The 13357-nt window shown below is 40.4% G+C and overlaps 1 protein-coding gene across 1 annotated transcript in view; it reads right to left on the bottom strand.

Annotated features, from left to right (window-relative positions):
- The window catches only part of KIAA1257 (KIAA1257 ortholog), a 68964-nt gene extending 59623 nt beyond the window's left edge, over positions 1–9341 (bottom strand). Inside the window, exons 1-3 of the mRNA XM_025038767.1 lie at positions 9125–9341; positions 4865–5055; positions 4112–4316 (exon numbers count right to left, since the gene is read on the bottom strand). Of these exons, the coding sequence (XP_024894535.1) occupies positions 4112–4316; positions 4865–5055; positions 9125–9341 (613 nt within the window). The remainder of the gene's footprint in view (positions 1–4111; positions 4317–4864; positions 5056–9124) is intronic.
- Between the last annotated feature and the right edge of the window lie 4016 nt (positions 9342–13357).

The raw sequence follows: 13357 nt of genomic DNA, 5'->3' as shown, positions 1-13357 counted from the left end.
ACGCACAAAAAGCAAACAAAATAAACCGAAACATAAGGACAAGGAAGTAATGGAAACACCGAGCTACCAGAAAGCATAAGATAACATGGCTATAAGAAGACCTCATATTTCAATAATCACCCTAAATGTAAATGGACTAAACTCACCAATAAAAATGTACAAAGTTGCAGATTGGATCAAAAACCAAAACCCAACCATATGCTGCTTCCAGGAGATACATCTCAGCTCCAAAGACAAATGTAGACTCAAAGTGAAAATGTGGAAAATGATATTTCAAGCAAATGGCATTCAGAGAAAAGCAGGAGTAGCGGTACTAATATTGGACAAAATAGACTTCAAAATAAAAAAGGTAAACACTTTATAATGATAAAAGGAGTCATGCACCAAAGACATAACACTTATTCATAAATATACTCTCAATAATGGAGCCCCGAAATATACAAAGCAATTACTAACAGAGCTAAAGGGAGAAACAGACCAAAACACTATCATAGTAGGGGACCTAAATACCCCTCTGTCAGATATGGACAGATTACCCAAACAGAAAATCAACAAGGAAATAACATCCTTAAATGATACATTAGACCAACTGGACATAATTGACATTTACAGAGCCTTCCATCCCCAAACAGCTGCTTATACATTCTTCTCTAGTACACTTGGAACATTCTCAAGATCGACCACATACTGGGACACAGAGATAGCCTCAACAAATATAAAATGGTTGAAATAATACCAAACATATTCTCTGATCATAACGCTTTGAAACTAGAGATCAACTGCAAAAAGAAATCAGGAATAACCACAAATACATGGAGTTTAAACGACATGCTACTGAGGAATAACTGGGTCAGAGAAGAAATAAAAAGAGAGATCAAGAGATACATAGAAATGAATGATAATGATAGTACAACATATCAAAACTTTTGGGACAAAACAAAAGCAGTCATAAGAGGAAAGTTCATATCATTACAGGCCTATCTCCAAAAACAAGAATGAGCCCTAATAAACAACCTAATGCTTCATCAAAAAATTTAGAAAGGGAACAAAAAATGAAGCCTAAAGTCAGCAGAAGGAAGGAAATAAAAATTAGAGCAGAAATAAATGAAATTGAAAACAAAACAAAAAAAAAAAAAAGAGAGAGAGAGAAAGGACACAAACAAAAGCAGTGATGAAAGAAGGGGAAACTATGATAGACACTGCAGAAATACAAAGGATCATACAAGAATACTATGAAAAAGTATATAACACCAAATTTAATAACCTAGAAGAAATGGACCAGTATTTAGAAAGATACGATCTTCCTAGACTTAGTCAAGAAGATCTGGAAAATCTAAATAGACCGATCAGCAGAATGGAAATTAAAACAATCATCAAAATCTACCAAAAATAAAAGTCCAGTTCCAGATGACTTCACCAGTGAATTCTACCAAACATTCAAAGATTTAATACCTATTCTCTCAAACTCTTCCAAAAAATCGAAGAGGAGGCAATACTTCTCAACTCAGTTTATGAGGCCAATATTACTCTGATACCAAAACCTGGAAAAGATAACACACAAAAAGAAAACTACAGACCAATATCTCTCACGAACACATATGCAAAAATCTTAAAGAAGATATGCACGAATCGAATACAGCAACATATTAAAAAGATTATACACCACGATCAAGTGGGCTTCATCCCAGGGGCACAGGGATGGTTCAACATATGCAAAATAGTTAATGTGATACACCACATAAACAAATTAAAAAATAAGAATCATATAATCATATCAATAGATGAAGAAATGGCCTTTGACAAGATACAGCATCCATTTATGCTCAAAACACTTAACAAAATTGGCATTGAAGGAAAGTACCTTAACATAATTAAGGCCATTTATGACAAGCCCTCAGCCAACATTATACTTAATGGTGAAAAACTTAAACCTTCCCTCTAAGATCAGGAACAAGGCTGTCCACTATTACCACTGTTATTCATTATAACATTGGATGTCCTAGCAAGTGCAGTCAGACAAGAGAAAGATATAAAAGACATCCAAATAGGAAACAAAGAAGTCAAACTGTCACTATTTGTGGATGACATGATTCTCTATATAGAACACCCTAAAGACTCCACAAGAACACTACTAGAAACGATAAGCAAATACAGTAAAGTTTCTGGATACAAAACCAACATTCAAAAATCCATAGCGTTCATATACTCTAATAATGAAGTGTCAGAAAAAGAAGTAGAAAAAATAATGCCTTTTGCAAATGCAACAACAACAACAAAATACCTAGGAATAAATTTAATGAAACGTGAAGAACCTACACAATGAAAACTACAAGACTTTATTAAAACAAATCAAAAAAGATACAAAGAAATGGAAAGATATTTTGTGTTCTCAGATTGGAAGAATCAACATAGTTAAAATGATCATATTACCTAAAGCATTATACAGATTTAATGCAACCTTCATCAAAATCACATTGGCAAAGAAATAAAACAAAAAATCATGAAATTTGTGTGGAAGCACAAAGGACCCGGAATAGCCAAAGCCATCCTGAGAAAAAAGAACAAGGTTGGAGGCATTACTTTGCCCAACTTCAAATTATACTACAAAGTGACAGTAATCAAACGGCATGGTATTGGCAGAAAAATGGACACACAGACCAGTGGAACAGAATCAAGAGTCCAGAGGTAAATCCATACAAAGAAGCCAAAAACATACAGTGGAGAAAGGAAAGACTCTTCAATAAATGGTGCTGGGAAAATTGGAAGGCTACCTGCAAAAGAATGAAACTAGACTGTTGTCTATCACCACACACCAAAATTAACTCAAAATGAATTAGTTAAGGATCTGAATATAAGACCTGAAACAATAAAATGCATAGAAGATAACATAGGAATTAAACTGAAGGACCTTGGACTTAAAGAGGATTTTATGAATTTGACCTCAAAGGTAAAGGAACTAAAAGCAAAAATAAATGAATGGGACTACATCAAATTAAAAAGCTTCTGCTCAGTAAAAGAAATTGTCAACAAGGTAAAGAGAGAGCCATCCAAAAAGGAAAATATATTTGCAAGCAATCCTTCCGATAAGGGCCTAATATCCAAAATATACAAAGAACTCATATGACTCAATAACAACAAAAAACAAACAATCCAGTCAAAAATGGGAAGAGGACCTGAACAGACACTTCTCCCTAGAGGACATACAAAGGTCCAACAAATATTTGAAAAGATGCTCAACATTGCTAGCTATTAGGGAGATGTACATCAAAACCACAATGAGATACCATCTCACACCTGTTAGAATGGCTATAATCAACAGGGTAAGTAATAAGAAATGTTGGAGAGGATGCAGAGAAAAAGAACCCTCATACATGCTGGTGGGACTGCAAATTGGTACAGCCACTATGGAAAACAGTATGGAGCTTCTTCAAGAAACTAAGAATTGATCTACCATAAGATCCAGCAATTCTCCTACTGGGTATTTACCACAAAGACTTGAAAACTCATATCTGAAAAGATATTTGCACACCGATGTTCATAGTAGCATTATTCACAGTGGCCAGGACATGGAAGCAACTGAAGTGTCCTACAATAGATGATTGGCTAAAGAATCTGTGGTACATATATACAATGGAATATTACTCAGCCATAAGAAGTGATGAAATACTGCCTTTTGCAACAACATGGATAGACCATGAGATAATCATGCTAATCGAAATAACCCGGACAGAAAAAGTTGAAAATCACATGATATCACTTATATGTGGGATATAAACCTAAAAGCAACAAATGAACAGGACCAACAAACAGAGACTCACGGACGTGGACTATAGACTAGTGGTTACCAGAGGGTAGAGGGTGGTGGAGGAGTGGGGAGGTTGATGGGGTGAAGGAGATCAAATATAGAGGGGTAGGGGGAGGGTGAAGTGGGTAAAGGGAATCAAATATATGGTAGCTAAAGGAAACTGGAGTTTGGGTGGTTAACACAATAGAATATACAGATATCAAATTGTAAGGTACATCTGAAAATTACATAATTGTATTAATCAATGTTACCCCAATAAACTTAATAAAAAATAATAAAATAATAAAACACAAAAATCTGACTTACCAAAAGATCCTGCATCTTCTGAATACCCAGCAGTCTTTAATCGATAATACCTGACTTTTCTTGAAACCTTGTCCTTAGTGTCCCAGAACTTCAAAGTTATTTTGTGAAAATTTATTTTCTTTAGTAATTCCTTTGTCACGTTGATGTTAAAAATTTGAGTCCATGACACCCAGACTTTGTCCCCTTCACGCCATGGCTTCACAGTCTGTGTAAAAGAGTACCAAGACATTTTCAGTGCGAAAAGCCAGGAGGCTCAGCAGTCTAGGAGTACTCACCACAACCAGCCTCACTCTACTGGCAGTGAAGCCAGGCCCTGCTCTCCACCCCTCTGACTTCTGTGTTTGGCTCTCTCTCAGGTTCCAATGCACATTGGGAAATGGATGTCATGGACTGGGCCCTGTCACACCTTTGGATTCCTTGGAAAAAAATTAAGTCAAAGAAATTAACTGCAAATAGTGTCCTTTCCAGTGATTTCAATCCCTGACTGGGCCACAGGCAGGTGTGTGCATGTGTGTGTGTGAAGGGCAGGCAGGTGTGCACACACATATGTATATAAATGCATATACATATGTATTCATATGCACACATAAAGAAATTATAAGAGCTACAAAAAAAAAATTGAAACACCAAAGCAATTATTTGGTAAAAATATCTAAACAGAGAGCCATGTAATTGGTATTTCCAGGAAAAGCAAACACATTTCTTGTAGTATTAGGCTGTATGGTATATGCAAGGCTACACACACACACAAACCTTTACTCCTGAATCCAGAAACACTTTGACCACTGCTGGAAACACCACAATGTCAACTTTTTTAGGCTCTCCATCATCCGGCAGAAGGAAATACTCAATGTGGTAGAAACGGCGAACCTTTGAAACAGGTTTTTCCATTTTAGAGTGTTTCCTATATTTTTCGATCAAACTTATATATTTTCCTTTATGACCTAGAAGATATAGATTTAATGAGCCTTGTTTTCACCTCTCATGAGAAAGCAGACCCATTTCCACAGTTTTCTGTAACCAAGAAAGAGCCCCATGCTGTGGGAGGCCACAAACCTCCACACTGCTAGTAATGTAGGGAGGAGGCAAGAGAATTAAAATGTTAATCAAGCTACAATCAGAGAATGCAATATGATGATCAGCCCTACACCCAGGCCAGGAAGACATCTTCAGAACAAAGGAAGATTTTTGCTGGGATTGCTAACAGCCCATTTCTCACATGGTGAAGGGAAAACAGGAATCAAGAGTTATTCCATATGGCTAAAGCTATGGGGAACCTAAGGATTAAAGGCTGGCAACTGCCAACAGGCCTTTCACTCTACATATTCTTACCTTTTCATGCTACATACTCTTTCTCTTCCTCATTGTATGTCCAAATCAAAGGAAAAGGGAACTAAAGAATGACATATAAACTGAATTCCCTGAGCAATCAGGGTCCCTCTCAGTGCCTTTACTCTGTCTCTTGCACTGTCTCTCTCACTCTCTGCCTCTGAGAGACCACACTCTGATTGTGGAGTGTTACCCCTTTTCTAATAAACTTTCCTTTTGACTCTAACTTTGGCATGTGTGTTTAATTCTTTCTACACTCTCTGCCAAAGAACCCTCTTTTCTCCAAACAGGTCTTGGTCTCCCTACCAACTCAGGGAAATTAGCCCTGTCCTGCATCACTAGCCTCCCTAGTCAGCAAAGTAGCAGGTTACTCTGGACTAGGACTAGGCACCAGGGTGCAAAATTTCAGTGCATGACTCTTTGAGAGTGAGTGTCTCCTTATATTTTTTTCACCTTAGAGGCTTCACCTGCCTCATGCTAGTCTCAGCAGTAAGAAACAGGTAAAAAAGAAAAATCACAGCACAGTGTGATTTGTGTAATACCAACAGCATAAACAAGGTTCTGAAGAGTAACAGAGGAGTTGGAGGTAAACTCTGTCTGGGAGTGGTGTGGGAAGCCCCCAAAGGGACCTCAGCAGAGTCTTGTAGAAGCAAAGTTGGCAGACATTCCAAGAAGAGGTCAGAACTCAGCAAAACCTCATGAATGAAGCTGTACAAAGTGGGATAAATGGGGTGAAAAGATGAAGAAAGTAAGGTTGGGCTTCAGCCAGAGCCCAGGGTCTCTGCCTGCCCTTGACCTTAAACTGAACCCTTCAAGCTTGAGCTTTGCACACAAGAAAATGCTTCAGGAGCTCCATAAATATTTATCCCAAATTTCATTTTATAAAAATATGACTATTATATTTAAATCAGTAGTTTTAAAATTTCAACTTTTAACACCCAAGAGATCACTGGAGACTGCCACTAGAAGAGTGAGCTTTTATGAAGACCTTGGGATAAAGCTTCTCCAGCCAGTCTTTGGTAGTCATTAGAATTTCTTGTGAAGGTGTAACTGATCAGAAAAAGCTTGCTGCATTTTACAAGTCCATGTTCCGATTCAACCCAAGGTGAGCAAGTGGATATGTAGACCCTCTTATCTCCTGTTAATTGGAGTAAAAATTGTTACAACCCCTTTGGTGGGCAATTAGACAATATCTATAAGAAAATGTAAATGTATACAGTAAGTCCTCACTTAATGTCATTGATAGGTCCTGGACTTTAAATGAAACAACATTATTCAAGGACCTGCTATACATTAAATGAAGCAATATCACTTCTTGAAATTCAAGCTACAGAAGTGCCCCCTGCCCCACCACCATGCATAGAAATGTGCATACTAGGAGGGCTAACAGAAAAAAATTGGAAACAACTTAAATGTCCACCAATAAGGAGAACAAGGAAAAGTTAGTGAGTATTCTAAGAAGAGCTTTGCTTCTTGGCAAACTGATTTTCTCCTGCTTCTCCAGGCACATAATAGCATAAAATCTCTCTTCTCTGGCCTAGGTAAGTGCAGCACCTCAAACATAGAGATGCTGTTATTGTTGTTATAAAATTTCTTTCAATTGCAATCTGAGGTTGCTTTATGCTATGGAAATATCTTGCTAAGTAAAATTACAAAGCAGCAGAATTTCTAGTGAAAATCATTTATTTTAAAACGGATCAATCAGTATTGATTATAAATTAGCTACTCATTTTCCCTTGATATCTCCAGTCTGTTCACACACCACTGAATTCTCCTCCCAGATTTGTTTGGTATCAGTGATGTACTGAGCAGAGCAGTGTGCAACAAGCCATTGATGCAATGGCCCACTAGAGGGTGTACTCACCACCACTCCCCACCCCCCGCCCGCTTTATCCTTCCCTCCCTCTGTCTCAGGATAAATTAGAAACATACAATAGAATACTATATAGGCATTTAAAACAAAACAGCAAAATAAAAACAAGTATGCTCATTTCCTCTCAGATATCTAAGACATAGTCAAAAATTTTAAAAGCAAATTGTAGAACAGAATGTTTAGGATCTCATTTCTCTTAAATAAATAACTTATATAAACATTTATAAACAAATCATAAATACTCAGGTATTGGAAGAAAAAAACGCTTATACCCAGCCAAAGATATGTCCTTCAGAGGTATTGTCATGATAAAAAGACCCTAAAAAATAAAATAAATGAACAAACAAAACAGAAATAAACTCATAGATACAGAGAACAAGTTGATAGTTACCAGATGGGAGGGGTTTGAAGAGGTAAAGTGGGCGAAAAAGGTGAAAGGAATTAAGAGGTACATATTGCCAGTTATAAAAATAATCACGGGGATGTAAAGTATAGTACAGAGAATATAGTCAATAATGCTGTAATAACTATGTATAGTGTCAGATGGGTACTAGACTTATTGGGTGAGCACTTTGTAAGAAATATAAACGTTTAATCACTATGTTGTACATCTAAAATTAATGTGATATTGTATGTCAACAATAATTGAAAAATAAATTAATAAAAAAGAATCTCAGGCATACAAGACCTCATAAATTTTTGCTGCACAGAGATCTATTTTGCAAATGCCTTTGGAAAAAGTACCAAAATAAGAAAAAACAAGTCTAAAGATGCTGCAAGAGATGTGAAGGTTAAGGTGATCAAGTAAGCATTGATTTTCTTTTGGTTGGTATTTGCAAAAAGACTTTTTTTCCAGGCTCTTTCACTTGATATCAACAGACCCAAGATAAAAAGCATCATTATGTATAGAGGTCACCACATAAGACAAAAAGTTCAATTCACCAAGAAGACTGATGAGTTCTAAATATGGTGTACACCTAACCAAGTAGCCTCCAAAATATCTGAAGCAACAGTTGACATCTACAAGAAGCTGAAATTAATCATCATGGGCAAGATAGTTTAAGTAGACAAAAAAAAAAAATGTGTCATAAAGTGGAGTACTTTTCTTTGCCCCTAAACTTGGGGTTTCAACCACATGACTTGCTTTGACCAATAAAATGTTAGTTAGCAGGTGGGAAGTGCCCAAAGACTTTAAGAGTGCTTGGGTGACTGGGCTTGCCTCCTGGTGTATCTCTGCCCATACATAATATGTGTCTGGGCTAGCCCACATGAGGAAGATGAGAGACACACGAAGCAGAGCAAGCCACCACAGGGAGCTCAGGCTGGATCAGCTAACCTGCTCATCCAGGAGAACAAAGGATACCTATTTGAAGCTTCTAAATTGGGGAGCTTGTTTGGGTTCGTTACACAGCATTGTTGCAGTAATAGCTAACTGACACATTTTTATACTCAGAGATTCAATGCACCTGAGAATCTATCTGTATTTTAAATAAGGAATTAGGTGATGTATAACCAGCTTATGGGAACCAAGGCTTTAACCTCTCTGTCATCATCTACAAAAAGCAGACATAACATCACCTACTTCTTAGAGTTATTGAGAGGATTAAGTATGTGAAGACCACATAACCACTTGCCTGATCCATAGTGGGCCCCTAAAATTGCAGTTTCTTTCCTGACCTTTGCTCCTGTAATCCGCTACCCTATTGCAGGGAGCCAGTGGAAGGAACATATGTGTCCTAAACTCCTGGGAGAAGGTCATTAGTCCACCCCCTTTTTTGTAGAAAGCATTAGAATTATGCTCTGGCACTTACCAACATTCACTGGGAAGGCCAGTGAGATGATGAATTTGCAGGGGACAACCTGGGGCACGTCAGAGTTGAAAGTGCTGGCAGGCCCTTCTGAGGACTCGATGCTGCTGCACTGGTCAGAATCTGATTCTTGGGCCTGGGTCCTGGCCTTCAGGTACTCCTCAACATCACACTCGCTCATGGACTGGTAAAAGCTGCCCATGGAGGGCATGGGCCCCATGCTTGCCCTGTCCTCATCTTCCCACTCCCAGGCATGCAGTGACATGATGCAGAGTGCCCCACACGCTCAGCACTCCTAGCTGGAAGAAACTAAAAGGCACTTTTGTCACCACTCTCTGCTCTCAGGAGGTAAGCCTTTCCTCTTTCAGGACCACCCACCATTCTCCTCCCTCCCTCCCCTTGTCCTATTCTGGGTTGAATGGCCAAGGCCTTGGACACTGCTTGACACACAGTAGGAATTCAATGAGGTTAGAGAATGAATGGATGAACCACAGAGAATGGTGGCTGGCAGTAATCATGATGTTGAATAACCCCACTTTCTCTAACTTGAGTCTCTGCTTTTCCCCAGCCCCAGTTGCTCCTTCTTTCATGAATCAGAAGTCAATCATTTGTCACTTCTGGAATATCTATCTCAGGTGAGTGCAGTTCTCCAGGAACCACATGGGTTGGAGGAGAATCCCCTATGCTTCCATTAAGGGATGCCTTGGGGAGAGCTGCACCAAAGCATGATGTGCATTTGCCATTTTGGGACAGGAAAACCAGGTCAGGGGACTGACTGTATGTGCAAATGCCTAGTGAGGTTAAGGACAGCAAGAACCCTGAGGCAAGACATGAATGGGCATTGAGGACTGGGCTCAAAGCACAAGGAGGCAGAACCTGGGCTAACACTAAGAAAAAGATACCCAGGATACAGCGTGGGGTGGGGGATGGATGAGGGTGGGACACAAGGACTCCTCAAGGCGCCAACGGTACCTGCTAGCAGATGCACTAGGCAGCAGCCAGGGCTTGGTAGGAGGTGTCGGTCAGCTCGCACACTAACTGCATAGCCGCCTGGACGATGAGGCTCCCGAGGACGTTGTCGGTCCACTCCGGCAAGGGGCCACCTAGACCCCGCAGCGCAACTGTTTTTGACAGTTGCTAGGAAACGGGCGTTGATAAGGCCCTGGACTGGGCTCCACTGGGGGCGGGACTTCCTATCTCAGACCTGCTATACAAACATGGTCTGGCAAATAGGTGTATCCAAATTCGGAAACCAGTGCATTAGTTCATTCATCTGCTTACTCTTCAATCTGTAAGGAATTCCTGCTCTGAACCCGAGCACCTGTAATATGGGTGAAAGGCAAAGGAAGCAATGTGCTTTGTAAACTCCTATCCCCCCATCCCAAACCTCTCTCATATAGACTTTCTGCTTTTGTCACTGATAACCTTAAAATACCTTGAAAATTCTGTTAGTGATTGTGAGCCCCAACTCAGATGATAAAACTGAGGCTTAGACAGGTACTGCGATTTGCTTGAGGTCACACAGCGAGTGTGGAAGCACTGGATTGAAATCCAGACTGACTCTGAAACCTGGGTTCAGCTCTAAAATACTCCCTATTTCCAGCCCCACCCCCAGCTCCATCTCAGCGCTGAGAGAGCCCTGGCTGTTTCTCCCATTGTAGGAGGCCACAAAACACGGAAGGGGATGGACTTAGGGGCACATGGCAGAGGTGACTGGAAGGTGGGGTAAGAGGAAGGCTTCTTGAAGGAGACAAAAACCAAACTTTGGAGTTTGCCAGGTGGTGAAAGCAAGGCAGATGGAACAGATTGGTGAAAGCACCTAGCAAATCAAGGCAAGGGATGATGAGGCTGGAATGGTGGGCAGGGCTTCTGGTCCATAGCATGGAGGACAGGCAGGGCACTAAGACTATGGGCATTAGGTTTTCTGGTCAGAAAGTCACACCATTCAGCAGTAGTTTGTTCAATAGAACGGGAGCTGAGATTCTACACACTCTAAACTGTTGGTGAAACTAAAGCTTTGAGCTGAGATATGACCTACCCATAGTCAAAGAGCAAAACTGTGGCAGAGGCCTCTCTAGCTGCAACCCAGGTACCCTGCCTCCTAGCGCCCACTTCCATAGACCACCTCCAGGGGCTGGAAGCAGCCCCTTCCAGAATTCCACCCATTACCTGGGGCCCTCCACTATTTCTCAGGTTCAATCAATCTTAAAAAAAACAAAAACAAGACTATGCCTCAAACTCTTACCACTAAATGCCATACCACCCTGTCATACCATACCAGCAGCAGCCTGGAGACTACCATCTATAAACCAGGAATTACTAAAGAGATGCACAGAGGATTGGAGGGGAAAAAAAAGGCTACTAGAATATAGCAGCTTTCAAAAGGCCTCATTCACAAGGGCAGGTCATTGATACCTTGAACAGATACCAGGCCTCCTGTTCCTCAGGTCTCACCTGCTGGCCTGAGGCTGGTTTCTCTCCAAAAGATCATTGTAAATCATGTTATTACTGAAGGCAACAGCCAATCACTCCAGCATCTCCTGAGGAGATAGCCCTAAGCTCAGGATTGAGAGGCCATAGGTCTTGGACAAAGAGCCAATGCCGTGTTCTGGATATTCATTAGAATAACCCAGGAAAATGTTAAAACTTCAATTTTGATGCTTTACTTCAGACCTGTGGAATTGATACTCCAGGGTGGGGCTTAAGAACTGGTAACAGATTCTATTTTCCAAAGACCTTTAACATAGGGAGGAGGCAATAGAATTAAAAATGTTAATCAAACTACATTCAGAGACTGCAATGTGTTGATGATCCCTGCAGCCAGGCCAGGAAGACATCTTCAGAACAAAGGAAGATTTTTGCTGGGATTGCTAACAGCCCATTTCCCACACGGTGAAGGGAAAACAGGAACCAAGAGTTGTTCCCTATGGCTAAAGCTATGGGGAACCTAAGGATTAAAGGCTGGCAACTGCCAACAGGCCTTTCACTCTACATATTCTTACCTTTTTATGCTACATACTCTTTCTCTTCCTCATTGTATGTTCATATCAAAGGAAATGGGAACTAAAGAATGATATATAAACTGAATTCCTTGAGCACTCAGAGTCCTTCTCAGTGCCTTTACTCTGTCTCTCTCTGTCTCTTGCAATGTCCCTCTTACTCTCTGCCTCTGAGAGGAGACCACACTCTGTCTGTGGAGTATTACCCCTTTTCTAATAAACTTTCCTTTTGACTCTAACTTTGGCGTGTGTGTTGAATACTTTCTTCACTCTCCGCCAAAGGACCCTCTTATTTTCTTGGAATAGGGTTTGGTCTCCCTGTCACTTGAGGAAATTTGTCCTGTTCTGCATCACCACCACCTCAATAGAGTCCCTCCCACATGTTCTTCTTACAGCGTGATGTCAACACTCCTTATATCTGGTGATGAATCTAGTCTTGTCTCCTTGAATTTTGTGACTATCTCAGCCAATAGAGTCTGGTGGAAGTGACAATATGTGACTTTGTTACCAGAGAGTGAGCTCCTCTCCCGGCGTGTTGTCCAGGTTCTTGATGTCTTGAACAAAGAATTGAGCAAGACACCGAAATATAGTAGAAAAGAAAAGTTTTGTTAGAAAGGAAAGTACACTTCCAGACATGGAAGTGAGCCTGAGCAAGAGAAGCGTGGCTCAAAAGGCCTGGTAACAAAGACTTCAGGGTTTTTATCGCATTTTGCTGTGGGTGGTTACTTTTCTTAGAGGAGTGGACTTCCTTGATTGACAACTAAGATTGACAGGAGTCAGTGATTCATCATTTTGCTTTCTGCACATGTTTGTCCCCAGAATTCAGTCTGTTATAATGATTTTAATGAACTTCTGGGCATATGCATCATATTATAATGATAGTATAATGAGACTCAGGTGAGTTGAAGGTCGTTGGGGTCTTCATTGCACAGGTGCGAGTGACTGGCTTAAACTGGTACCTAAATCTCTGCCTACTGGTTTCTTTGTGTGAGTTAAAAATGCCTTCTGGCTTGCTTAATTGTGGGCAGATTAGGGTGGACCCCTTCTAGGATAGAATGAACTCAGTGTCTTTGCAGGCAGACCTGAAACCCCCTAATTTTCCTGCCTACCTCTTTTCTAAGAGCTATGAACCCCCTATTAGTATGGATGTTGAGGAAAGGGAGGTCTCTTCTTCCGTATCTGCTTCCTGGTGAGAATGGCCATAGTCCCTCCCTACAGGGCTTTCATGGCTCTTTCC

Source organism: Pteropus alecto, unplaced genomic scaffold (genome assembly GCF_000325575.1).
Source record: "Pteropus alecto unplaced genomic scaffold, ASM32557v1 scaffold86, whole genome shotgun sequence".
NCBI classification, from domain to species: domain Eukaryota; kingdom Metazoa; phylum Chordata; class Mammalia; order Chiroptera; family Pteropodidae; genus Pteropus; species Pteropus alecto.
This window is presented reverse-complemented; position numbering and strand designations above follow the sequence as displayed.